The sequence below is a fragment of the Equus przewalskii genome, chromosome 7, assembly GCF_037783145.1.
Source record: "Equus przewalskii isolate Varuska chromosome 7, EquPr2, whole genome shotgun sequence".
Classification (NCBI taxonomy): domain Eukaryota; kingdom Metazoa; phylum Chordata; class Mammalia; order Perissodactyla; family Equidae; genus Equus; species Equus przewalskii.
Genome location: NC_091837.1, coordinates 58,389,130 through 58,415,361, shown reverse-complemented (window position 1 = coordinate 58,415,361; position 26,232 = coordinate 58,389,130). Strand labels below are relative to the sequence as shown.

The 26,232-nt window shown below is 43.5% G+C and overlaps 1 protein-coding gene across 41 annotated transcripts in view; it reads right to left on the bottom strand.

Annotated features, from left to right (window-relative positions):
* FHOD3 (formin homology 2 domain containing 3) overlaps nt 1–26,232 on the bottom strand; it is a 455,119-nt gene that overhangs the window by 228,216 nt on the left and 200,671 nt on the right. For all 41 annotated transcript variants that reach the window (XM_070629984.1, XM_070629962.1, XM_070629948.1 and 38 more), the window contains exons 4-5: nt 23,373–23,440; nt 16,775–16,880 (exon numbers count right to left, since the gene is read on the bottom strand). In XM_070629984.1, the coding sequence (XP_070486085.1) occupies nt 16,775–16,880; nt 23,373–23,440 (174 nt within the window). The remainder of the gene's footprint in view (nt 1–16,774; nt 16,881–23,372; nt 23,441–26,232) is intronic.

Here is a 26,232-nt window from a genome sequence, read left to right as displayed (position 1 = left end):
TTGGCTCTGATCATGTGCCTCTCTTATGGATCTTCCCGTCTGCATTTCTAGCTTTTGACTGTAAGACTTCCCTGCCTTATCCTTGTTGCACGGATTTGTTCTCCCCTGACATCCTCTGGGCAATAGTCGCTGGCTAATTCCTTTATTGAAGGGCCTAGCAAGCACCAGGCACTGTATGAGGTGCTGGCCTGCTCAGAGCAGGACATGGGAGATCCAGGTACAAATAAGAAAGAGTGTCACGTCCTTAAGGAGGATCCCACCTAGTCAGGGGGAAGGACAAGAGGACAAAGGGTTATGGATATCTTCTGTGAAGTGGGAAGATCACACCCCAGAGGATTTTAGGAAGGGCTCCCCAGAAGGTGTTACAAGAAGAGTGTCACAGGAAAGACGTCACAAAGGGTAAAGAGAAACCCTGCATGCAGTAAGCCGAGGAGGAGGAGGCAGAAGGGTCAGCACGCAAAGAGGTCAAGTGCACAGATTTAGACAATTCCATGTAGCTCAGCATTATGTACACCCAACACAGAGCGAGAGTGAAGGCTGTTTTACCCCCTTGGTGGCATAAATATTTATCTTCTCACTTCCACTGCCATATGCCAGGTAAATGAACGTGCCCTGCAGCCAAACGTGCCCTGGCTACATGCTGCGGCCAAACGGTGCTCATGATGATAACCTTCAGGAGATACCACTGCACACAGGCAAGAGAAGACCAGAAGCTAACAGAGACGCTGGGCTCAGGGAGCTCCTGCATGCCCACCACCCTTGCTGTCAGCCACATGTGGAGAAATAGCCGCAAGCCATTTCCCCCTGCAGTGTCCCGCAACCAACAAGCCTAGAAAGACAAGGAGTAAAGAGAGAAGCACTGGTCATTTTATTCAAGGAGTCCATTAGGTTCCAAGACAGGTTGCATTGCTGCCATCTCTCAAGATTTGGCAGATGAGAGAACGCTCACAACGTACTTGCAGTACCTTGTGAATAAATCCCTTTTTATGAGAAATTATACTTATTTCTCAGTGCGTGACTAGTCAGAAAATCTAATTTAGACCAGATGATTCAGATGATGATACGCCTCTCCCCTGTGGGTTAGAGTGCAACAGCAACCACCTTGCTCACATGTTGACTAGACACATCTCCCCAGGGGAGCAGTCAGAAGGGTCTTAGGCTGAATAATGTGCCTAGGAGCCCTCCACGAGGTACTGGAAGAATAGTCAGTCAGTCACTGTTCCCTTCCCCAGTGCCACGGCGTCCAGATGCCGCGTCCACAGAATATCTGCTTGTCCAAGCTGGTGGGGAACTGACCGTGCTTAAGGGGTCTGGAAGGTTACCACTATCTCAACTCTAACTTACCAAAGGGTCAGCCATTCTTGATTCCAAGCACCTTTCACATTAGGACTTCAACTGATAGAGAAGGGATTTTGTAATCCATGTGGAATTCAAAAAGAAAACCATAAAATTACATATTTCCTTTATTTTCAAGCCTGACAATGCCTAGAAACCTTTGTGCTGTTTTGCCTACATGAGAATGAATAGTTGATTCGAGTACCACATTTCATGTTTTATGAAATTCCCATGAAATATGATACATTAAGCTGATTCTCTAAAAAAAGAAAAGCTGAATTATGAAAAGCAAACATCTTGAACGACTGAGCAAAGAATAACTGAAAAACAGTTTCCTGTGTCTTTGGAATGGATGATGGAGGATTGAACTACTTAAAATTTATCAACCACCTTTGGAAACATAATGCTGATGCAAGCAAAGTTGAGAGAAAAAACAGGATTTCAGGATTTTCATCCAAAACCTAACTTAATACAATGTTTTTCTGTATATCCATCCTTACTCAATGGCTCCTATCCTAAGGCCACTGCCAAGTTCCTTGTGGTGAGGGGCCTCGGCTGGAGCCCTTCCCCTCCCACTGCAGTTCTCTGCATAGGGCATGTGCTGGATGCATGCACACGCGAAGGAGTAAATGGTGGGAATGCAGAGAAAGATGAGCAAAAATCATCTCTAAAGAGAAGCGAGACGGCCCCAGTTATCCCTCTCTAATTAATGAGCAAGATCACCTCAAGATGATCCAAGTGACTACTTACCAACTGCTCTTCTTTTCCTACAACTCAGCCCAAGCTTTATAAGAGCATCATGTTCTCTCATGACATTGGCAACCTGGAAACACTGAATTTTCTTCTGAATCACCTTCTCCTTTAGTTACTCATTTGTTTGCAGCAGGGAAGTCTTTAACTGCACGGGCATGGACATCAACAACAATTGAGAGACCCAGAGGAGCAAACACTACCCGAGTGAGTGGTGTCAGCAGACCGTGTGAGGGGAGCACACAGGAGGCAGCAGGGGCATCAAAGAGAATTCAGTTTGAATGGATGGCAGGCACGTGGTTGCCTAAAAAGCCCAGGAAGAAAATAAAAAGTCTCTGACCTCATGAAACCTTCCCCTAACCCCTTCCCAAAGTTCTCAGCCTCCTGTGAGGTCACACAGTATTTTGTACCGATTTGAGCAAGTCCAGATGACTTTGTGTTGCGATTCTTTGCATGTAACTGTATTTGTTTTCTATTGCTGTATAACCAATTGCCACAAACTTAGCAGCTTAAAACAAATTTATTATCTCACATTTTCCATGGAGCAGGAGTCCAGGCACAACTTAGCTGGGTCCTCTGCTCAGAGTCTCACAAGGCTGCAATCAAGGTGTCAGCCGAGGCTGTGGTCCCATCTGAGGCTTCGGGTCCCCTTCCAAGCTTATGTGGTTGTTGGCAGCATTTGTTTCCTTGCAGCTGTAGACCTCATAGCAACTTGCCTCTTCAAGGTCAGCAACAGCGAGTCTCTGACTTCTGGACCCTCTTTTAAGGGGTTCACCTGTTGAGGCCCACCCTACCCAGGATAATCTCCCTTTTAACTGACTCAAACTCAACTGATTTGGAACCTTAATTACATCTGCAAAATCATTTCACCTTTGCCATATAATATAACCTAATCACAGTTCTGTGATATTCACACACCCACCATATTCACAGGTCTTGTCCACACTCAAGGGGAGAGGATTATACAGGGTGTACACGAGGAAGAAGGAATCTTTCAGGCCATTTTAGAATCCTGCCTACCACAGTATGCATGTCACTTGCCCTACTCAATTTAAGCTCTTTCTCCTTAGCAACCTTATTCTTGGACTAAACAGCACAACTTGCAATTATTTACCTTGTATTATTCTTTGCTACCCTACACTAGACCCCAAAGTGACTGACTCATATAAGGCAGTCAAGCCACACGAATGAATGAATGAACCAGTCAACCTATCTTTATTTATTGAGGCCTCCAACCACAGAAAAATTGGGGCCACAAACTGACAAAAAGCAATGAAATCTAGAACTTGGGAGAGGTCGATCTTTATGCAACCCTCCAATTAAGTCCTGGGGGAGCTGGAAAAGACAGGAAGAGATTCTGGAAAGTGTAATGGGTAGCAAGATGCACACAGGGAGAGAAACAATTTGGATCAGCGTGGAAGTGGGAGCAGACACCAGGGAAGTCAGGAAGGCAGCAAAGGGAGGCAGCCCTCCCCCGTGGGGACTCTCCTCATGGCTACCAACCTTCTTCTACAGCTCTGCCTTGTTTGACCAATGAGTCCGACCCCATTGCGCTTCTGTGAGCCCTCCTGGCTCCCAGTCCTCAAGCTCTAGAGAAGCAGCAAACCCACCATCGTCTCCTGTGTTCCTCACCTCACCAAGTGCACATGAATTCCTAGATATAAACCAATACTCACCCTGCTAACCCTTTGAAATTCTGCAGATCAATATGAACTCTAGCACCTTAGTGACTAAGGGCAGTTCACCTTCCTTTTCAATGACTTGGCTGGGCCCTATGCCATGTAATCAGATGGCCTTCTTTGAAGCTGAAAAAGGACAATATATGTTTGGTGATAGCCTGGGGATCCTAAAGCAGCTAAGTGCAGAGCACGCAGAAAAGGGAGAGTCAAACAGCTCTGCTGCTTTTTATATTTACTCAGAATCACAGAATCTTAGAGCTGGAAGGGATGTAAGAGGTCATCCAGTAGCACCAATCCCAGCCCTAAGAGGTCATCTGGTCTCTGTTGGAGCATTCCCGATGCAAAGTAGTATGTTCTGTGGTTGGAAAACTCATTGCCACACACCTGTCTGAAACCAACTCAACAAACATTCTGAAAATGGCTAATATTTCCCAGAATAAGAAAATACCATATATAGTATTCCTTCTCTCACTCCCCACCTCTCAGGCTGTTGACAGACAACACTAATCAGTTGTGGCACTCTTTCCTGCTGATGCTGGATGTGGCTTCAGAATCATCAACAGAATGCTCCAGAAAGTCACCACTGATCAGTTTATGTTGGCAAGAGAAATAAACTAATTTTCCAAGTCTGTTCTTGGAGCTTGTCTTCAGGCAAAAACCACTTTCCTATAACTCCTACTCATTGCTCCTAATCTGCCTTTAAAAGCAACAATTTTGTCCCTTCCTCCAAAAACAAACCCTTACTTATCTAACTCCATCTAAACTTATCCCCCACTTAAACCCTTGCAGGCTCAAGATCAGCCTGATGGACAGGGTTACCTGGGAGGGAAAAGGAATAGAGCTCCAATTCTGGGATGATTAGGGTGCCCTGGTAAGGTTTCAGGGATCCTTGAGCCAAGAAGGCACTGGGGGCAGAGATGAGTGTGTGCATCGGGGGGCCACAGAGTACTATTCGCCTGCAGGAACTGGTTCCAGAAATGAGTCAGGCCAACCCTGCGTAGGAGTGGCTTTGGGGGAGTCCAGTTTTAAGGAGCTGGGGAAAGGAGAGGTAGGGAAAAGGAAGCAAAGGACAACGTGGTTGAGATCATGAGGATACTGAAAACCAAATCAAATGAACACCCTCCCAAGCAGGCTTCATCATTTACCATATTACTGCTGTCTCCCCATTTCACATCCTCTGATCATGCATGCCCAGTTCTTGGTACAAAGTATGCACTTACCCACGATCAGTCATAAAACACTGAATAAGACCAAAACAGAGCTCTGCGGCATGGCTCCAGGCACTCCCCTCCCATTCATTCATTAATTTAATCTTTTGCGTTAAATATCTGTTGAATATCCATGAGGCACCAGGGAGCATGCTAGAGCTGGGGCCAGAAAGGCCACAACGACACTAATCATGCCACGACAGAATTAATAGGATATCTGTTTCAGAGGCAGGTAAATAACTTTTTGAGATACAAAAGAAGTTATACAGTATTGTCCACATTTGCGTGTATTTTATCCACAGAAATTATGACATTTAAAATCAAGATATATACTATCTCAATCTACTGAACCAGCAAAATTATCAAAAACAAAATTCCATAATTTGGCAGTTTTTCTAAACAACAAAGACAAATCAACTTGTGAAACAGTGCTTCAGAAACCAGAAGATCTGGTGAGCTAAAGCTTCAGATTAGCAAATGCAGTCTCTCTCAAATTCTTAGAACAAATCAGCAACTTCCTCAGGAGTCGTGAGTTCCCTTCCCCGCAGACATTCTATCACTCCTCTATTCTATCCTTCAGCCAGTTTTCATTGAGCTCCTAAAATGTGCCTGGCATCAAGGATGCAAACTGACATGCATGCAGCCGAGTATGGTGCAGGGAATTAGCCTAGGGTCTCTGGCCCATAGTGTACACTCAAGAAGTATTTATCATCAGTGAGATAAGGGTCAAGACCAGTGCATGCACAGAGGGCCAAAATACCAAGGGGAAATGGAAGATCTCCTGCAGGATATTGTATTTGAGCTTCATCCTGAGGATGAGCAGGAAGCAAGCAATAAAGTGTGAACCAGGTGAAGAAGGGCCTTGCAGGCAGATGCTGGGGTCAGGGAGAGGCCTGAAGTGAACTGGACAAATACAACAAGGACAAGACTGGACAGATATACTAGGGCAGGACCAAAGTTATCACCATCCCATGGAAGGGCCAGGACTCCATCCTGAGGATGAAAGGAGCCAGTGATAAATTCACACCAAGGACTGAGGAGAACACATCAGCACTACAGAAGGTCTACCCAGGAAACAGGGTGTGAAATGAACCAAGAGGAGGCAGGAATGAAAGCAGAGGGACTGTTAGGAGCTGGTCAGAGCAGATTAAGAAGAAGCAAATGATGGTCTCAGAACTCAGAAACTGGAACTGGGAACAAAAAGAGATGCAAGAATTTGAAAGGGAGTGAGGAGTAGAGAAGCCCAAATTTGCTAGTTGATGACTAGAGAGAGTGAGAGAGAGGACTCTAGGAGGCCTCCAGGAAGCTGACTTGAACTTGATGGATGGCTATGCTCTTCACCAAGATGGTGAACGGAGCCGAGCAGGCGCTGACTGCAGTGTGAAGATGAATTACGGTTTGGACATGGGGCATTAGGAATACCAAGGACACAGCTGACTCCACAGGTCTAGGGTAATGCAGAATGACCTAGGCTGGGGACTTTATGTACATCAATGGCAGGGCAAGTCATGGTGTCAGGAAAAAGAGCAGCATCCTGCTGGGGGGGCTGGCCCAACCTACCAAGAGCCCTCAAAACTCCATAAAGCAGAAATCTTGAACACAGCAACTGAAATTTCCCCAGCAAGTGCCAGATAAGAAAATAATTTTAATCCATGTTTGGGGCTAGGTTAAAAATTTGCTTAAGACATTACGTTTTATTATAAGCCTGGATTTGTAAGTAGAAGCCCTATAAAAGAAGACCACATGTTAGATAAAGTTATAGCCAAGGAAACAACAATTGCGATTCAAGGTACACCCAGTCAGTAGTTCCTCTGGAAAAGTCTACTGAGCAAGGAGAGAAGGACAAAGTGAGAAGGCACATCTTCGGAATGAATAAAGTGGAAAAATTCCTGATGAACAGCAATGCAATTTGGTCATGGAAAATTCCACACACATGAATGCCCAAATAACTCTGTTTTTCTTTCTTCCTTCTCATCTTAGATAAAAAGAAGAAGATGGAGACTTCTAATGGAGATAAAAATTCTGGAGAAATCTCTGGCCAAGACTGTGACAAGAATGGCTCTTTAAGTTGAAGCACTCAGAGGCACGAGTGCACAAAACTGCAAGTTTTTTGGGGGGGCGAGGGGGGGAGATGGTCTGCAAACTGGCCTGAATTTCTAGAAGCCTGTGGCTTTATACAGAATGCAAGGTGAATTTTAAAGAAGCATCGAATCAGTCTAGGAACGAGTTAAGATTAAATTATGATAATAATGTTAAGTTAAACCATTCCACTTTGCCATTTCTACAGGTAAAAATGGTCACCTGTCAGCAATTTCATATGATTTGCCTAATGATGCTCCAGGCTGGAGACAATGCTTGTCAGGTAGACCTAGCTGTGTATCGCTTTATAAGGGCTGCTCTACATGAAGTGTTTCTGTTACTATTTAATGTTTGCTGTATTCAGTAGTATTAATAGTTGATTTTTCCTTTAGGAAAATTAAAACTTGAAAGAAAAGATTTATTAATCATAAAGGAAAGTGACCAAGAGACAGGCTTTCTCTAATGACAGGGGAAAAAATACTTTGGAAAGGAGTGAGAGGGAAAATGAAAACCATGTTTAAAGCTGGAAGCACCCTCTTAGAGTTAGAAAACTGAAGGCAAATGTCTGACTTGCTGCCAAAGGTGAAGAGGGGTTTAGGGTCGTGCACGTCACCGCCTCACCTGCGGTCTCTCCCAGCACTTCCTCTCTCACCTGAGAACCCAGAGGAAAAACAAAGGGCACTGTGTCCCATCAAAGGTCAGGACCCAGCCTCCCCTTGCCTCCTTTGGCAGGAGCCCCCTCACCCACCCGATCTGCTGCATCCCTGTGCGCAGCACCGCAGACCGAGGGTGTGTCAGGACACAGACCACAAGCAATGATGATTCAATAATTTCGCTCTTCCAGAAAAAACAGCATCACAACAAGGAGCCTCAGAACCACCTTCCTAGCAATCTACCCAGACGATCAATGAGAAATACAAGTAGAGAAAAGATTCCACGAGCCCCAAGGCTAGGGGTAACCAACCATACACCACTAAACTTGAGAGGTCTATCTAGACACACCAGAGACTGCAGCAGGTCCCAGGGTAACATCACGCACAGCATCCAACTCCCTCTCCTAGGAAATGCATTGTTGCAGAAAGTCATGGAGAAGAGTTGGGCAAGTCCACAGTACCCCATGGTCTGGGCAGGCCATGGGAGGATGTGAACTGTCCCAATGTGAGCCCATTTTTTGCCCCTGTGCCCGAATGGGCTGGAAGGGGAAGGACACAAGTGCAGCTCTCAGCTATTCTCTGACCCAGTTTTTTAAGAGGGGTGCAGCCCTGATACAGGGCGGGGATGGAGAGGGTGGCAAGATGGGGCCACAGATGGGACACTCAGAGCACTCAGGGGTACCATTTCTGTCACCACACACCAACAGGAGCAGCAAGAGTGACTTGGCCTCCCTCCCCAAGCAGGGCGGGCTGTGGCTTTCCTGCCTCTGACAAACTCCTCCGCAGGTCTGTGGCTGGTTCAACCTGGAGGCCACATCCCCAACAGCATGCCAAGTGGGTAAGCAGAAAGGTCAGGCGGAGGTCAGGCACAGCCAGGGCACAGAAAACATGAGACACCAAAAGCAGAGGTTGCGACAACTACAGGGGTAAAGAAAAAACAAAGGAACAAACAAAATGTGGAAACCATGTCTCCAGCTATGAGTGGCCCAGAGCTCCAGCCATCCCCAGCCCACATATCACCACTGGTGAATGCCCCGAAGAGACAGACCACGTCTCCAGCAGGAATGCTGCTAGTCCAAGTACAAAAGGAAGGGTTTCAAACATGGAAACACAGAGGAAGAGGATGCTAACTCTCCCTCACTGTCTTCTCCAAGTGCTTCCCACATCTGAGAAACCCAGGCCTTAATGCACACAGCGTTCCCTGATTGAAGCCAAACACACCCAAGGAGGGTAAGAAAGATGCTTCTCAGGAGATGACAGCCTCAAACGAAATTTACAAAATTTAGAGGAAAAGGACCCAAGAGAATCTTCTCCATCAAACGGTAAATATCAGGCCCAATTTAAAAATGAAGAAACAAGAAAAAATGAATACAAAAACATCATGGGGGAACATGCATAAAATTCTGTAACAAAAGAGGAGGAAAAGACATTGCACACAAGAATTAGATGGAGAACACATTCTTGAAAAGGATTTGTCCCAGGACACGAAGGGCATGTAGGCAATAGTTTTGAATTTTCAAATTAAGATGTCAATTCTTCCCAAGTTAATTGACAAATTTAACACAATGACAACCATAATTACAAACCACTTTCTAAAAATGATGGTAAAGTTCATCGTTAGGAATAAGTGTGCCCTAATCACCAGGAATGACAAAGATTACAAAGGATGATCACCTCAGGCCTGGCATAAATGAGCAGAAATGGAGAACACGGGTGGGAACATAAATTCATACTTTCTTTCTGGAGGGCAGTTATTCAGTCCAAAACGAGACGAAAATGTACATAGCTTCTAACCCAACAACTTTATCCCCAGCACTTTCACCCTAGGTAACACCTGAATAACTCCCAGAGAGTTTTACGCAAGGATGGTGTATCAGTCTGCTTGTGCTGTGGTAACAAATATCACAGACTAAGGGGCATAAGCAACAGATATTTATTTCTCACCGTTCTGGAGGCTGTGAGTCTGAGACCAAAGTCGGCAGGGTTGGTTTCCTCGGAGGCCTCTCACCTTGGCTTGTAGGTGGCTGTCTTCTCCCTGGGTCTGACACCGTCTCCCCCTTTACGGGTCTGTGTCTTAATCTCCTCTTCTCATAAGCCCACCAGTCATACTGGATCAGGGTCCAATGAACTAATTTTAACTTAATTACCTCTTTAAAGGCCCTATGTTCAAATACAGTCATATTCTGAGATATCGGGGGTTGGGACTTCAATACATAAATTTTGGAAGTGCACAATTCAGCCCATAGCAGGTGCTTACTGCATTGATATCATTGCTTATTATTGATAATAAATGTCATAGCTACAATTCAGTCCTTTATTTAGACCTTTCTATGAGCCTTTTAATCCTCACAACACCCCCATAAAATAGGTATTATCTCCCTTCTACAGGTGAGGAAGCTGCAGTTTAAAGAAGTTAGATAATTGTGCCAAGGTCAAAGAGATGTCACACAGCCAGCTTCTAAGATCCATGCTTTCAAACCATTCCCTTCCAGGAGACACAGCTGGCAACATATCTAAGGACATTTCATTTTTATAAAAGGCATGTGCAAAGCAAGCATGCGTATGTGTGTATAGAAAATGGTCTTGGTCTTTGTTTAGTGGGATTATGGGTGATGTTTTATGTTTCTCCTCTTCATGCTGATTGCTTTTTAGACAACTGTGTGCTCACAAATTACACAATAAGAACAAACAATAAAAGCTACTTCCGGTTTAAGAAAAATATTTACATCACTCAGTTTTTACACAGTTTTCCTTTAGGCATGTCCATCCCAGGCCACCTTTATTCCCCTGGCCTTGACACTCCGACACTCTCATCTCTGGGACCCACCTGGACTGCTCCTTTGACAAGTGGACGATACGGACTTCTGCAGTAGATTCTGAGGCACACGATTTAGGATTGAGATGAAAGGCTCACTGTTATCACCATATAAGTTCAACTAGAGTAGCAAGTTTCCAACAGCAATCTTCTTGCCAACACACTCAACCTCAGTCGGTGGCCCTGCCTACTCCCAGCCTCTGTTTCCCAAACTTGGCTATTCAGACTATAAGACACCATTGTCTGTGTGGTGACAGGATTTCTATCCTTAGATAATCATGTAAGGGCTTGTGTTTGGGAGGAAGCAGAAGGCAGTGCTGAGCTTTACAAATTTTGAGAAATGCCAGGTGTTGGGGGATAAAAAAATTACTCATGTTGGAATTGAGAACGAAGTTTGCAAAGTAGCAATGACACTGCAACTTATGTAAGCTATAATAAAGCCAGGCTCTTCTACTTCGGATAACTGTAACTCTCATTTTACAGATTGTGATGTCATTAGTTAGAGGTCTCAAACTTACATGCCTATGGGGCACAGAGGCAACAAAATAAGTGGAACAGCCCAGGGGTGATACAAAAGGGAGGGTTGGGGACTGTGGTAAACAGAGCCCACGTGCCCCATGTAAAGGGAGCAGCTTCTTCCAATTCTAGCTAATTCTGGCCATGCAGCAATGAGGGCCCTGTGCTGGCTCAAGCATTCAGTTTTTCAAGAGAAGCCAGAATCCATATTTTTATGTCAAATCTCCCAATTTGTAAATGTTCATAATTATTCTAAAATTTTTTAACATACTAGATTAGGCAAACAAAATACCTGAAGATTCACTGTGGCCTCATGGGCTGCCAATTTGTGCTGGCCAACATGATTTCCTACTGGGAATAGCCCCCTGTCACATCGACTCAGCAAGAAGAGAGAGATCAGGTGAGGAAGGACTCCATCCTAGACACTGACCTTTACCCCCTGGGGCTGGCGATAGACACCACCGGGACACTTGTGCAGTTGTGTCATCCACACCAAAGCCTGGCCATGCAGCTGCCATGACTGATCCCTGACCGAGGACAGAAAGCTCCCAACAAGATGCAAGAGAGAGAAAGTTCCTTCCAAGTCAGTCAGGTGGGCCCCAGGACCACTGTAAGTGGGCAGAGGAGAGTCAGGCCAGGCCTGACAGTGGAAAACACGGCAGCAAAGGACCTGACCTCCATTCAGGAAGGAAGCAGCTCCCCGCTTCTGCTCCTACCTCCTCACCTTGGGTCCAGGTTGACCCCCCATACCTTCCTCCATCTATAGTCTGAACCCAACCTCTGCTCTCCTCGTTTTTTCTGAAATGCCAAAACACAAATTTTTTTAAGTTTTTCTGGGATGGAGGATATTGGTTTAATCACCATTTGATCATTTTTTGCTACCACCTTCTCTCTAACATCCTAAATTCTCTTTCTGTGCTGTCTACACTATTTCTGTTCCTGGTGATGTAGATGCTGACAAAAATCATCTGACCAGAAGTCCTGATCCTCATTAAGAGAGCCCCTAAGATGCATGACATTATTCCTATAGTGGAATATAGTTAAGTAATATTTGGCAAGGCACTGAAATTCTCTTGTTCTGGTTTGTCCAAAGAAGCCTGAAATCTGGATTTTTTAATGCCAAATCTCCCAATTTGTAAAGGTTGACAACCATTAAAACATTTTTTAAAACATCACAGGGACAAACAAATTATCTGCAGTTTTCTCTTGAAATGAAAAGGTTGAGTTAAAAGAGTTCTAAGATCTTATCCAGCTCTGATAATGACTAATGTGTTTTATGATTAATGGGTAGTTTGCTTTAGGTGAAATGATCAAATCAAATTTCTCCATGTAAAACTAGCCCTTCAGAGGTAGTTTCCCTTGAGGTACAGCCAGAAAAGGCAGCTGGGCTTACTGACTGTACTTATCACTTTCTCTTTTCTCCCCCAAAGCATACCACTTACATGCAATTTCTAAACATGTAAGCCATATGTGATACAACAGATAAAACGGGCCACATGCACCGCCTCCCAGAGAGCTTCTCCAGGGCAGGGCTGTATCTTGGACTCATCATCACACCTCCCAGGCCTGACGTGGCCCAGAGTGTAGGCTCAGTATGTGTGTAGAAAGCTTAAGTTCCCAGGAATATACCACACTGGGTCCCACTTCAATAACAATAATTGTGAGGTACAAAATTCCACAGTAGATTTATATTAAATACTGGCTATCAAGAAAAACTTTAGATCATTAGCTAGAACCATCCAAGAATAATAAGTCAGATAAATATTATTTCTACATGTTGTGCATTTAAGACCTCTTCCCAGCAGCCGGCTCACATTTTTGGAGCACGTTTGACTACACCGTAACTCAAAACCTAGCTTTACCTCTCAGCAGATACAGCCTCGACTGAAAGCAACAGATTCCCGGACCGTAGAGAAAGAGCTGACAGAGGGCTGAGTACAAAAGTAAAGATAAATTAAACAAGTCCTAAAAGCAGATGTGGAAAGGACTGGGTTCTCCGAATGCTGGTGTTTCCCTTGGATCTGGGGCCTCACACATGGTCCCACAGAGTGGAGTTCCTGAGGTCACTGCACGAAGGGCATGCTCTTCCACAGCACTTCGACATTGACCCACCTTACAGTTTGTAATCTAGTGTTTTCAACACTGTCTTGACCCAGTTTTGAGACCCCGGCTACAGGTCAGTCAGTTCTCTTCTCCAGCAGCTCACCAAGTCACACCTCCAACCACCTGCCATGACAGGCTCTCACACTCCAGGCCTCTACATCCACCCCCCCGTCACCCTAGTGCCAGGTACCAGAGAGCCAGGGACAGACCCTACGACTTAGGGCCCACTGAAATTATTCAAACTAGCCCATCCTAAGCCTGCTCACCCAGTGGAAATCACAGCAAAGGTGGCTGCCCTCTCCCTCTGCCTCATGACCAACCCCCGTGCTCCCCAAGTCAGCCTGGGGGGCATGCTGTGTTCTCCCCAGGGAACGGTGAGTTACAAAACTGTAAACCTCTTCCAGTTTCTCTCTCTTGATCTGCCTCTGGCTTCATCATACCTCACCTAAGGTAATGTGGTTAAAACAGAGTTGGACAAACAAAGAGGCAATTCAAAGGTTGTCCTTGATTGCAAATATCTGGTGGCTGCCGGCAGCTGTTCATAACCTAAAAAAGCCTCTAGGAGAAGAAGTCTTCAAAGTCAGGAAGGGGCGACTCCACATGTGGGCTAGGAAAAACAATAGCTTCCTTGTATAAAAACACGAAAGTCACACCCCTAAGAAATCTGTCATTTACATCCCTCAGAGGTACTTTCCTGGCACGGGCCTCGGTCAGATACACCAAAATATGCTGACGTTTGCACACAGTGCCCGGGGTTACCCCAAGTCCTCTGAGACTTAGCTGAAGTGGGGCAGGCATGCAAAGGCACTCCGGTGCGTGGAAAGCAGGACGTCTTGTAGTAACCTGAATAGGAGCGAGCACTTGCTTGTTTTCCAGGTAACACATGGGGAGCCTTCTGGCCTCCAATAAATGGACACCCCTGGAAAAGCAAAATCTAACGGCAAGGTCCTAGGAGTGGCAATGGAAACGTGAGCCTCCTCACACTTTAGGAAGAGCTGTCTAGAGTGAGCGTCTTACCTCAGTGGCATTTTCTGCACAGCCAGAGAAGTAGCAGGTGCTGGACGGGGATCACCCCTGGTTGTGCTTGGGCATTCTGATTCCTAAACATTTGGTGATTGCCTTTGGCCCCCTTTCTGATGAAGATCAGAACACTGCAAATTAATAAACCACTGCAAGCTTAACAAAAAGCATTCACTGAGGTAGAGAGCTTAGCTGACGTATTCTACGTCAATACCATCTTTCATTGCCAGAAAGTACGATTCACACAATTCACCATTTAGGGCCTTGTGCAGACATTGAGCTCACTTACTGCCTCCTGTTCGACAATACCCTCAGCAGCGGGGACACCTACACCACCTCCCACCACCACCACCACTATACTGCTCACTAGCAGGCCTTCTCAGTTGGGCTGAGTGTTTCCCTCTTAACTCCCTCTATGTGGCAGGCACTGGTAACCCACAGGCCAAAGCCACACCTTTCTCTCTTGCTGCCTCCCTTCAAAGTCCAGCAAGCCAAATACTCTACCTGCCTCCCTTGCAGCCACAGGTGGTCACATGACCCTTTTCTAACCCATGGAAAGTCTTCAGGAGGTTGCTGACAAGAATTTTGCTTTATTCATAAGAGAGGACTGACCACAGCTGGCACAGCCATCCCCTCATCCCCATCCTTGAATGTAGATGAATAATAAAGACAAACATGAAGATGGTTATAATATTAGCTCCATAGAGGGGTGTGGGTGTGTGGGTGGGTGTGGGTGTGTGTGTGTGTGTGTACAAGCACGTGTGCACATGTAAGCACCCAGTGGAGAAGACTTTGTTTTGTAAAGTTAAAATGATGTATACTTTAAAAATAACAAAAAAATATAGTCAGTTTGGATCCCCTATTCAGAATTAGGCAATTGAATTAGGTATATTTCCTTCCATGTGGTTCAATTTACTGAGCATCCATAGTATAAGGGACCTGGAAAATAAACTAGAGGAAGTTCTCCACCCTTATCTCCGTGCATCCCCTACTCCAGGTGTTGGACCAGTGTGCATGGAATACGACGATGAGCATCAAGGCTTGCACCATCTCTTCAGACACAGAAAGAGAGCTGTGTTAGGATGCAACACAGCAGGACAAAGTTTACGGTTAATTTATCTACACATACCTCAGAAGTTTCCATGTAAATGTCTTAATTATATTGAGGATAAAAATCACAAAATTCATCCACAGAGCATCTCTACTAACAATCTGTAGTGAGTATCTACCACACGCCCAGGAAAAGATTGAAGGTGGACAACAGAAGGTGACTCCTCAGCCACACAGATACCACGGAGCAGAAGAAGAAGAGGCTGAAGAACTCTCTCACACACGCATTTGGCAGTTATCAAAATGAAAGGAAATGATTAACACTGACTTGAAAATACGTCCTTGAAATTTTTTCTACGTGAGCCCTAAGTTTTCTCTTTTCCTTTTGCCTTCTGTTACAGTGGCTCTCCAGGAGTGGGGAGAAGGGGGAAGGACTCAGAGTTTGATGTGCTGGGTAACAACACAGAACATAAGGAATCTTCTCAGGGCAAAACACAACGGGAACTGTGGAAGACTGTTTCATTTGCCTGTCTCAATCAACTCCAACCACTGACATTTGATATTAACTCACACATTTCATGTATTCTTCCTTCAAGAGGAAAAAAAAAAAAGAGGTATTTTTTTCCCTTATATGAACACAGAATGTAGAGTTGTGGGGTTACAGGCATAGATGCAGAAGGGGGAACAGAACCATGATCAGCTCCATGTGCCCCAGTGCCTGGGCACAGCCCCTGCTTGACCACACAGAGGAGGAAGCGATGCTCGACTTCGTTGAGTCTCAAATTTTTCAACTGTAAAATGAAGTAGATATTGAACTATATATTAAATTTCTCCTTTTCTAGGTCAAAACTATTGATAGCAGCAATTTCATATGGTTCAACCCAATAATTCCTGCCCTGCCTATGCATTTTTTTTACAGGATCAAATAAAATTAATAATATGAAGGTGCACAAAAATACTATAACTATGAAAAGAGCATTAACTTTATGAACTGGAACAGTAATCAGTGTTTCAAACTCCACACGTGGGTCACTTTATAAAAAATGAAATAATCGAGCTAGCTTTCAGAATCATTCCTTAAAATGCAAATTCTAGGCCCACCCAGACCTACTGAGACAGAAAGAGTAGGACCTGCTGAGGAATGTGCACTTCTGACAAGTGACCCAGTAATAACTCAAGTCGGAGAAAAAAAAATTTCCTAGGAAATAAAGCGGCCTCTTTTGTACTGGGTGGCTTTCTGCTGAAATGCAGGCTTTACCCAAGCCCACTTAGTGTGTCCCTTTCCTCACCAAATAAAACAGATTATAAAGAACCTAGTGTGTCGTACGTTCTTTTTTCTCAATAACCAGGAAGAGACTTCAGGTAAAAGTCAATATGGTTAGCTCGGTCACTAATCAGTTACTGGGAACTGATAAAACCCGATGAAGGTTCGTTTGCTCCAGGGTGTCTTCAGCACCTGATTCCATAATCCAAGTCTTCTAAAAAGCTCTCAGTGTTGACGTTCCTGGAGGTGACCCCAGACCTCCCTTGCAGCAGGGGCCGGCTGCCCGCGCCGTCACAACTTACCCCTCAGAATGTAGTTCTGATAGTTCTGATCTGCCTCAGCTCCCACCTTGATCAAACACGTCAGACCTTCAGCCACTACAAATTCATGCACCAAATCCTTGTCATCCTGGCGGGAAAGGGGGAAAAAAAAAAGACTTCAAACACTGTCCCAGTCCATCCTCCATCCAGGCTGTGCTGTTAAAACTATGCACAAGCCTTTGAAGCCAGACCGACCTCTAAAGATTGTTCTGCTCCATTCAAATGAAGCATCTTAACTGTTGCCAGAGGAATTTTACAACCAGTCTTCACATTGATGTTTGCCAAAGACCAATTATTGCCTTCTGGGCAATCTAATAAAGATAAAGCAAATGAATCCCCTGACCGTCAGGAATATTTATAGTGTTCTGTTTTTCATTCTTCAAAAATCACCCGGCTCCACTCCCCCACAGGTCCCTAGGGACTGGCCACATGAAGCTTGCTGGGTTTTAACAACAGGAAACATTCGATTGCAACACAGACCATGAAGTGCAGGATTCAAAGCAACTCACGTGTTCCAAAAGATAGCTCTTAAGGACAGTCTTGTATCTGAGAAAGTAAGGAAGCAGTTTCTCCACCAACCAAGTTGTGCTGCCTTCAGGACAAGCAAGGAGGCAGAGCGCAGCATCAGTCGTGCCTCTGCAGCAGCCATACCACCCGTCAAAAGAGGCCCCTCGGCCAGCCTGCAGACCCCACCACAGAAGGCAGGACATGAAAGGACTCTCAGGGCTCATCTAATCCAGGGCTTCTCAAAGACAGGTCTCCAAAAGCACGGGCAGCATGAGCATCATCTGGGAATTTGTTAAAAGCGCAAACTATCTGGCCCCACATCTGACTTATCAGAGAGGAAACCACTGTGAGGCCCAGCAATCTGGGCTTAACAAGCCCTCCGGGTGATTCCGAGGTGTTCAGATGGTTCTCACTCCTGACTCCTTCACATTAGGATCATCTGGGGAGCTTTAAAAAGGAATAAGAAGCAGAACCCTATCCAGATGGACTTAATCAGAATTTCTAAGGTGGGGCCCAGGCTTTGCTGTTAAATTCCCCAGCAAATCCTAAAGGGCAGCCAATTCTAGGACTACTGATCGAATCCTACCTTCTCTTTACAGATGAATACTCAAGAGTGGCAAAACTTTCACCAAGATCACTGATGTCCAGCCAGCCCCCAAGCCCAGTCATTTTCCTGCAATATCAAGTTCTATGAGAGGGATTTTTCCACTACTGTTTTAGGAGATTTTCTCAGTTGGACAGTGACTTGTCTCAAATACAACTCGGATAAGGCTGGAACATTCACCTTCAATTCTAACAACAGAGTAAAAATTCAAAACCTCAGTGATGTAAATAGTAGAAAGCTTAATGGAATAATGAAAGGTTATTATTATAGAAATGGTCAGCAACCGTGGTTTATCTCCAAAAAAGAAAAAAATAATTTAGATGAACTGGCATAATTCTCCTGTCCCTATATGAAATCAGCCCTTCATTTTGATTTTATGGCATTTTCCAATTATATGGATGGAGGACTTGAGCGAAATGTGGGCAAGCCAGGCAGAGGCTCCCTTTGAACCAAGAAAGCACGTTCAACGTTCAGAGGGCATGGGGGGAGGGAGTGAGCAACGCTTGCCCCGAAGGTAATGAGAGACAGCTGTGTTAACTCAGACTTTAAGATAATCATGGCTTTGGAAGCAAGAGAAAATGGGACAATATCTTGAGTTTTTGGAAAATTACTTTACACTCGTATGTATAAAGGAAATAAAAAATAATTCTCCCTCCATCCATATCCTTTTCCACCAACATATGTGAAAAGCGAACATTTAGATGAGCTCATGTCTAGTCAGAGAGTTTTTCCAAGCATGTAACAAATGTTTATTACTTTAACTAAAACTAGGTTTTACACATGACTTCATGGTGAAAAAGTGAGAACAAGCTCTCAAGAAACCACTCAAGCTAATCGCTAATATTAATATAGCAGAGAGGGAACCGTCTGGCAAAGGCATTTGGAAAACACACTGGACGGGGAGACAGTGTTTATAAAAATAATTCAGAACCCTAACTAAAATGTATGCACATAGGTAGATAAGGCACTGACGAAAGAGAAATTTATGGATAATAAATGTGGAGACTACCTTCTGAATTGGCAATTTACTAGATTTTGAACACATACCCTATAATATATAGGCATTAATAAATGGTTTTTAAAACAATGGTTTCTGACTAGAATGAAATCAAATATTAACACTAACAAAGGATTATCCTGCATTTCAGAATTTTCTATAATAGCCATACTTTAATAATCTGTGATCATTTTTTATGCCTATTAGTCAAGGAATATTCAACTCAGTTCAACCAATCAATGGCTCTGGTTTTTTTTCTTTTACACCCTTACAGGTCTAGTTCCAGAAAGAACCTCCACATCTAGAAAACATAAGACATGATGGAGACGCAGACCTGTGGGTGTGGGAGAAGGTGATCAGCCTGTGTAATCCATTCAATACCCAATGCATCCCTGCCTTGTGGCTTAGAGCTGTTTTGTGCACATGTGTGTGGTCTTCCAAACAGATTACAAACTTCTGGTAGCAAGCACCTTCTTCCTTGCCTACATAACGCCAACAAAGGATGCTCAAAACTATTTGTTTGATGAATAAATGGTAGTAGCAGCATCCCTGAGAATTGAGAGAGCCAACACCACAGAACAAGCTTGGTGAGGGGATGCGCAACAAGACCCTAAACATGTTTGTTTTATTTTTACTTTTTTCACCATGGAAAACATTAAACATATACAAAAGAAGACAAAATAAGTTAGTGAGCCCCAGATACCAATCAATTCACACCAATCCTGTTTCATCTATCATCCCACTGTCTGCTGCCATACTAATTTGAAGCAAATCCCAGACATCACAGCATTTAATCCAGAAACATTCCCCCAAATATAAGAACTTTTTAAAAAATTATGCACTCATAATAAAAAATTTGTACTTTCTTTTTATCAAACATCCAGTCAGTGATGAAAATTCCAACTGTCTCATAAATACTGTTTTTCACACTCTGTATTAGGATCCAAATAAGATCTACATGTGGCAATTAGTTGATATAAATTTTAAATGTCTTTTAATTCATCTTTTTTTTTCCTCGAAATTTATGTGTTAAAGAAACTAGGTCATTTATCCTGTAGAATAGCTCACAGTCTGGATTTTCTTGATTACACCCCTGTGGTGTAGTTTAATGGGTGCCTCTCTCCTAACTCATTGATAAATTGGTTACTGCGTATAGAGGCATGATCAGATCCAGGGTTGATTTTGTTGGCTTGACCACATCATCAATGGTAGTGTGTATTTCCATGAGGAGGCACATAACATCTGGTTGTATCTCATTTCCATCATGTCAGCAGGTCCTGATGCTCAACACTTAAAACCATTAATTCATTTAGGGACGAAAATTTGTGATATTCTAATTCTATTACCACTTCTTACTTATTAGCTAGAATATTTTTATAAGCAAAATATTCCTTCAACTACTGTTTGATTATCCTAAAGTTCATATAGGAAAAGTTAAGATAAATGGGAGATTCTAAAACTTTACCCATTTTCAAAATAATGAGCTGGTTCACTAGCATCTCCCAACAGTGACCAATTCATTGTTGTTTTTTCATATCTTTATGAACTCATCAATGCAAATTTACTTGATGTATTTCAATTCATTGTAATTATCATCCTTATTGATGCTATCGATCTTTATTGTCCCATCTTTAGCCAGCCAGTGGAAGATTCTTGAACATACTCATGAGTTCTTTTGGCAATAATCCTAGTAGTATGTGACAGCTTCCTTGCTAGCTGTATGATAAGATGTTTCGAGTTTATTTTATCCATTTCCTACTCCAGACTTGGAATCAGCTATTTCTCCAAGGAGTGCTGGTTCCTTTTGGTATTTTAAGACCATAGTCTCAGTGCTGATGGGTTGATCATCGCTTCTAGTCCTTTTCAGAAAACTTAGTACTGCAAATATGCTTATTTACTTTTTGTTGTTGTTAAGACAATAAACACCATGGGTTCCTTCTGATAATTCCAATTAAATTCAGGAATACAGAGTTTTTAACTTAACCTCTTCTACTTTTCTATCTTCTCTCCCACATATGAAGAGTCTTAATCCTTAAGAGCTCTATTAGAACAACACACACACACACGTCTCAGAATGGCAATATTGACACTACCACCAGCAATGTGATTATCTCAAACAGCTGATTTTTTGTGTATGCATGGTTCTTTTTGTTCTTAGATTATATCCTAGTCAAGGTGCACAAATTACAGTGTTTTAAAGTGGCTTGGAATAGCTCTTCTCTGCATGGTTTTACCACTAACTGGATACTCAGTGAGGTAAACAGATATTGAAAGAAGTCAAAGCTGAACAACAGAAACAGCAGGCAGACTGAGGGACCAAATGAGTTAGGGTGAGGAGTGGCATTGACATGGCTCTCTGGTGGCACGGTAAGAACGCAGCCTGACTGCAGTCAGGGACCTGAGTTCAAGAGGAGGACATAATGGAGGGTGAAGAAGTTTTGTTTCATTTGGCTAAGGAACAGAGAGACACAGATGGATAAATGGGAAGTGGGACTTTGGGACAAGTAATTAGTCAACAAAGCATTTACTAAATTAGGGACAGGGAAGACTGAAGACAGACATTTGCTGGAAGACTATTCAATCCCCCCAGTCCATTCATCTATTGTGTAAGTGGCACCAGACACTGTGCTAGGCCCCTAAGACCCAGTGATGAAATCCAGAGAGCTGACAGACGACTAGAAGCAGACAAGTGCCATGTGGTATCTCATGTTCTACACTAGAGGTAAGCACAGGGAACTTTAGAAGTATTTGGAGGGATCCTGACTGTGGTGAGGAGTTATTTAGGGAGAGAATCTGTAGCAGGAGGAGATACCAGGAGGAAAACTAAGAGACGTGGAGACTGGATGTGGGATGGCAATGCACTCTGGGATAGACAGAATAGGTCCAGAGACAAAAGTGCAGAAGAGAAAGGGCACAGCTCGCTCCTGGAATGCAATCATGGGTGGAACTTAGGATGCAGCCAAGGCCACAGAGGTAGGCAACAGAGGCCAGATCCACAAGGGCCTCAATGTTATATGGAGAAATTCAGATGTAACCCAGAAGGCTACATGGAACCAGCAAGAGAATGACTTCCTCCAACCCCTCTGGCAAGACGCTAAAGAATGGATTGAGTTGGGAAGGACCAAAAGCAGGCAGCACCTATGGACAACTGCTGCAATTTTCCGAGAAGAAACGTCCTGAACCAAGGCAGACCCCAAACCCCTAGGCATTTCTGAGATGTGTGACATGAGGGAGCAATGATGAGATAAGTTTACACTTGTAGCTGTCAGAAGAAGAGAAATGAGAACTCATTTCCAGAAATGTTGACATTGAGAAGGGACTCTATGCTGGAAAAAAGATGAAGGCATGTTGAACATGTTTAAGGAAGAATGGGAGGAGGACAGGCAGTTGGGATGGATTTTTGGCCTGCCCTTTTGTCTGTTCCCTCTCAGACAGGAAGACATCCATGAAGGGGATTGCCACTCTGGCTAGAACCTTCACTGACAAAGAAAATCCTTTAAGGATGTGGGTAAGACAGGAACTGAAGAGAAGTGGAATATACTCTGGAGTTCAAAATCATAACAGAAAGAACGAGCACAGGCACACAGGCACAAGCTCAGTGCAAATGCCCATTCTCCATGAAGCCATCTCCTGATCCTGCCCAGGCACAGAGGCCTCGTTCTCCAACCCTGGCTCTTACTCTCTCTCCTCTGCAGTCTCATGTGGGTGACAGTCTCGGGTTTGTCTGCACACCTGTCCTAGCCTGCTTCACTAGGCTTGTGACTTCCTCAGGACAGGGACAGAGGGGAGGCTTACAAGAGAAGGATAACATAGAACCTGAAAGAAGGACTTGCACATATGCACAAGGGAACATGTCTCTAGTAGCATGGTTTATAACAGCAAAACTCTGGAAATACACCAAACTGTCTGCCAACAAAAGAATTAACAATGCAATTTGTGCTTTATTCATATAATGGAATATTCACTTGGAGCTACATCACTCATGCCTACGTCTACCCAGCTCTCAAGAAGTAAGCTGAAGTATGATATATGCAACATAGTAACATACACATAAAGTTAATATGAAGGAATATCACATATCGCTGTTGAATATTCATCATCAGTACAGAAATATGCATGTGCATGAAAAACACCAAATTCGACAATCAGGAGAGAGGGGACCTGGCCCTGGGGTAAGAAGAGGATGGTTGGTATTGGGGAGCGAAAACAAGACTCTAATTACACCCTTCATAGGTTTTTGTTTTTAAAAACCTGAAGTAAATATGGAAAAATTATGATTTGATCAACTGGTCTTTACTATGTTTGAAATATTTGATATGTTGAAAGTATTCTGAACTGATAATTTGACCTAATTTACATTGTAATCTAAAGAGACTTTTCTTTCTGTAACCAGGAAAAGGTATAAACTTGTCTGTATCTAATTCCACAAGCAATGCAAAAGACAGGACTTGAGCATTTGTTTCCTTTTTTACCTGAAAGATCTGCTTCAGGGAGAAAAGGGCCCTTCTTAAATCTCGTCCACTGGAGTTGTACAGTTTTTCTGAAATAAAGAAACAACATACAAAATTAATTAAACTGACTCAACAGATGGTAAAAACACAGAGAGGATATGAACAATTACAGAATTTCCACTGGAAAGGTGAGTGAACAGAATTCATTTCATTTCGGACACAGACTTCGCCTCCAATAATACAAAGAACAGTCTGGTCTGTTAGAGGTAGAAGGAAGGGGGGATGGTGTAAGTTGTGGAGAATGATGCCCATCCCCCTCCCTCCCTCTCTCCAGATCTCTATTTCCAGCTGTATATAGACTATTACACTTGATAGCCAACTATATCCAGAAATTGAACACAGCCAAAACACAATTCCTCCTTCCACCTCCCTCTTTCCTTGCCTCAAAGCCCCTGCACCACCATGCTCTCTGCAGCTGGGTTCGGAAAGCTTTGCAGCACCTCCTTTTCCCTGGGGTATGACGGTTGCCTCAAGAGACCCAAGGGCAGCATGGTGGCTCTAAGGACTGACTGACTCCCTCAGTGACGGCCCTCTAGGCAGGAACCCAGCCTTAGTTCTGCCTGTACCTGGACTCTCACTCGTGTTCAAGGATGGGTCCTGGCTCTGAGCAAGGCAGATGGAGGAGCCCTGCCTCTGTATTCTCTAGCTCAAGATTCCTATCAACTTCTATAACCCACAGCTCAATCAGTCACATTTAACGTGTACTAGCTGGGCTAGGCCTTGTGAATAAGGAGATGAACTCGACCCAGGACGCATCCTCTAGAGGTCACAATGCAGCAAGACATAAAGATGAGTATGCCACAATTACTCTTTGGCCAGTAGGGCAGCACTACAAAGCGCTGAAGGCACACAGGAGGAAGGGAGAGTCTAGTTCTCCTGATGTATGCAGGAGGCCCGGGAGCATGGATCTGCTGCTCTTCCCAGAACCCAAGCTTGATCCTGACCCAGACGGCTCATGTGCCTAGGGTTGGGTTCCTAATACCAGATGCCAGACCACCCCAATGTACATCATCCAACACATAATTACTGAGTACCTGCCAGGCACTGTTCTAGGCACTGGGGATTCAGTAATGAAGAGTGGACCCGTGAAGAGCAAAGACTAAGCAATGAGACGGCCTGCATTTCAAACCTGGTGTCACCACCTACGAGCTATGTGACCTTGGGCAAAGTACTTTACCTCTCCAAGCCTTGGACGCCCCATCTATAAAATGGGAACAGATAACAATAGATTTACATGAAATGGCTTTTGTGTTAAATCAAACACTGATATGATGGAGTTGGATAAAAACTTAACTTAAAATATTTAGATAGAATAAGAGTTCAAAGCAACATCATGCAGGTGGCCGGCCACCCTGGGCTTCAACTCCAGCCTTTGGGGGGTAACGAACAGAGCCACATTCTCCTCTTGTGTGAGTGGCACGGACTTGAGTGGGAAGGCAGGGAACACGCAGATCTGAAGGAGTTGGCTGAAGTCCGGTTATAAGAAGGATATGTCTGCATGGCCTCCAAACACATGAGTATGTATTGGAGTGAACTACATCACCCCGCAGAACCCAGGTTCCTGGGGGGATCACTTCTTCAGTTCTATAGCTAACATCTTGGAGCTCTCAAATCCCAGAGACACAGACTTTGTTTTTTTGCCAGTACCACTTCTAATAAATAAGAATAAAGCTATAAGATACAAGCATGGGGCTACATATACCCTGAAGAAGAGGGGCAGATTTATCCCATCCCGGAAGAACATCAGCAGAAGAGAATCAATTCCAGGTACCTCTTTATAAAGTAATACGGTTTGCTTTATAAGCTAGTTAGGTAATAAAATTTTCTTGCTTATGAACCACCCGATGACAAGCAGAAATACGTTTTAAGAGAATTCACAATATCACAGGGTCTCCTTAGCTACCAGTGATCTGTCATGGCTCTTGATTCATATGAATAAAGATTATGGTTAGTTGTGTTCTATCATCAAAATAATCAGTTTTTAAAACAGAAAAAATTTAGCTAAGAAACACTTGGTATTTTGTGGAGGATTTTTGCATCTATATTCATGAGAAATACTGATCTGTAGTTTTGTTTTCTTGTAATGGGGTTGACATTGAGGCAATGCTGACCTCATCACTTGGGAGTAATCTCCCCTCTTCTACTCTCAGAAAGAGTTTGTGTAGACTTGGTAATGTTTATTCCTTAAATGCTTGGCAGAATTCTCCAGTGAAGCCACCTGAGCCTGGAGTTTTCTTTAGTGGAAAGTTTTCAAGTATGAATTCAATTTCTTAAATTAATTTAGGGCTATCTTGATTATCTATTTCCTCTTGAATGAACTTTGGTAATTTGTGTCTTTCAAGGAATTTGTCTATTTCATCTAAGTTGTTAAACGTATGAGCATAAAGTTATTCTTAATATTCCCTATCATTCTTTTAGTGACTATAGCAAACTCTTCTCTTTTATCCCTGATATTGGCAATCTGTGTCTTCTCTCCTTTTAATTTGGTCAGTCTGGCTAGTGATGTATGAATTTTATTGATCTTTTCAAAGAATCAGCTTTTGATTTCATTGTTTTTTCCATTTCTTTCTGATTTCTGTTTCTTTGATTATTTCCTTTCTTCTGCTTGCTTTTGGTTTAATTTGCTCTTTTTTTCTAGTTTCTTAAGGTGGAAACAAATAATTGATTTGAGACTTTTCTTCTTTTCTAATATAAATATTCAATGCAATAAATACCTCTCTAAGCACTACTTTAGCTGCATTCCACAAATTTTGATATATTGCATTTTCATTTTCATTCTATTCAAAATTCAATGAATGTTGAATATTTCATTCAATTCAAA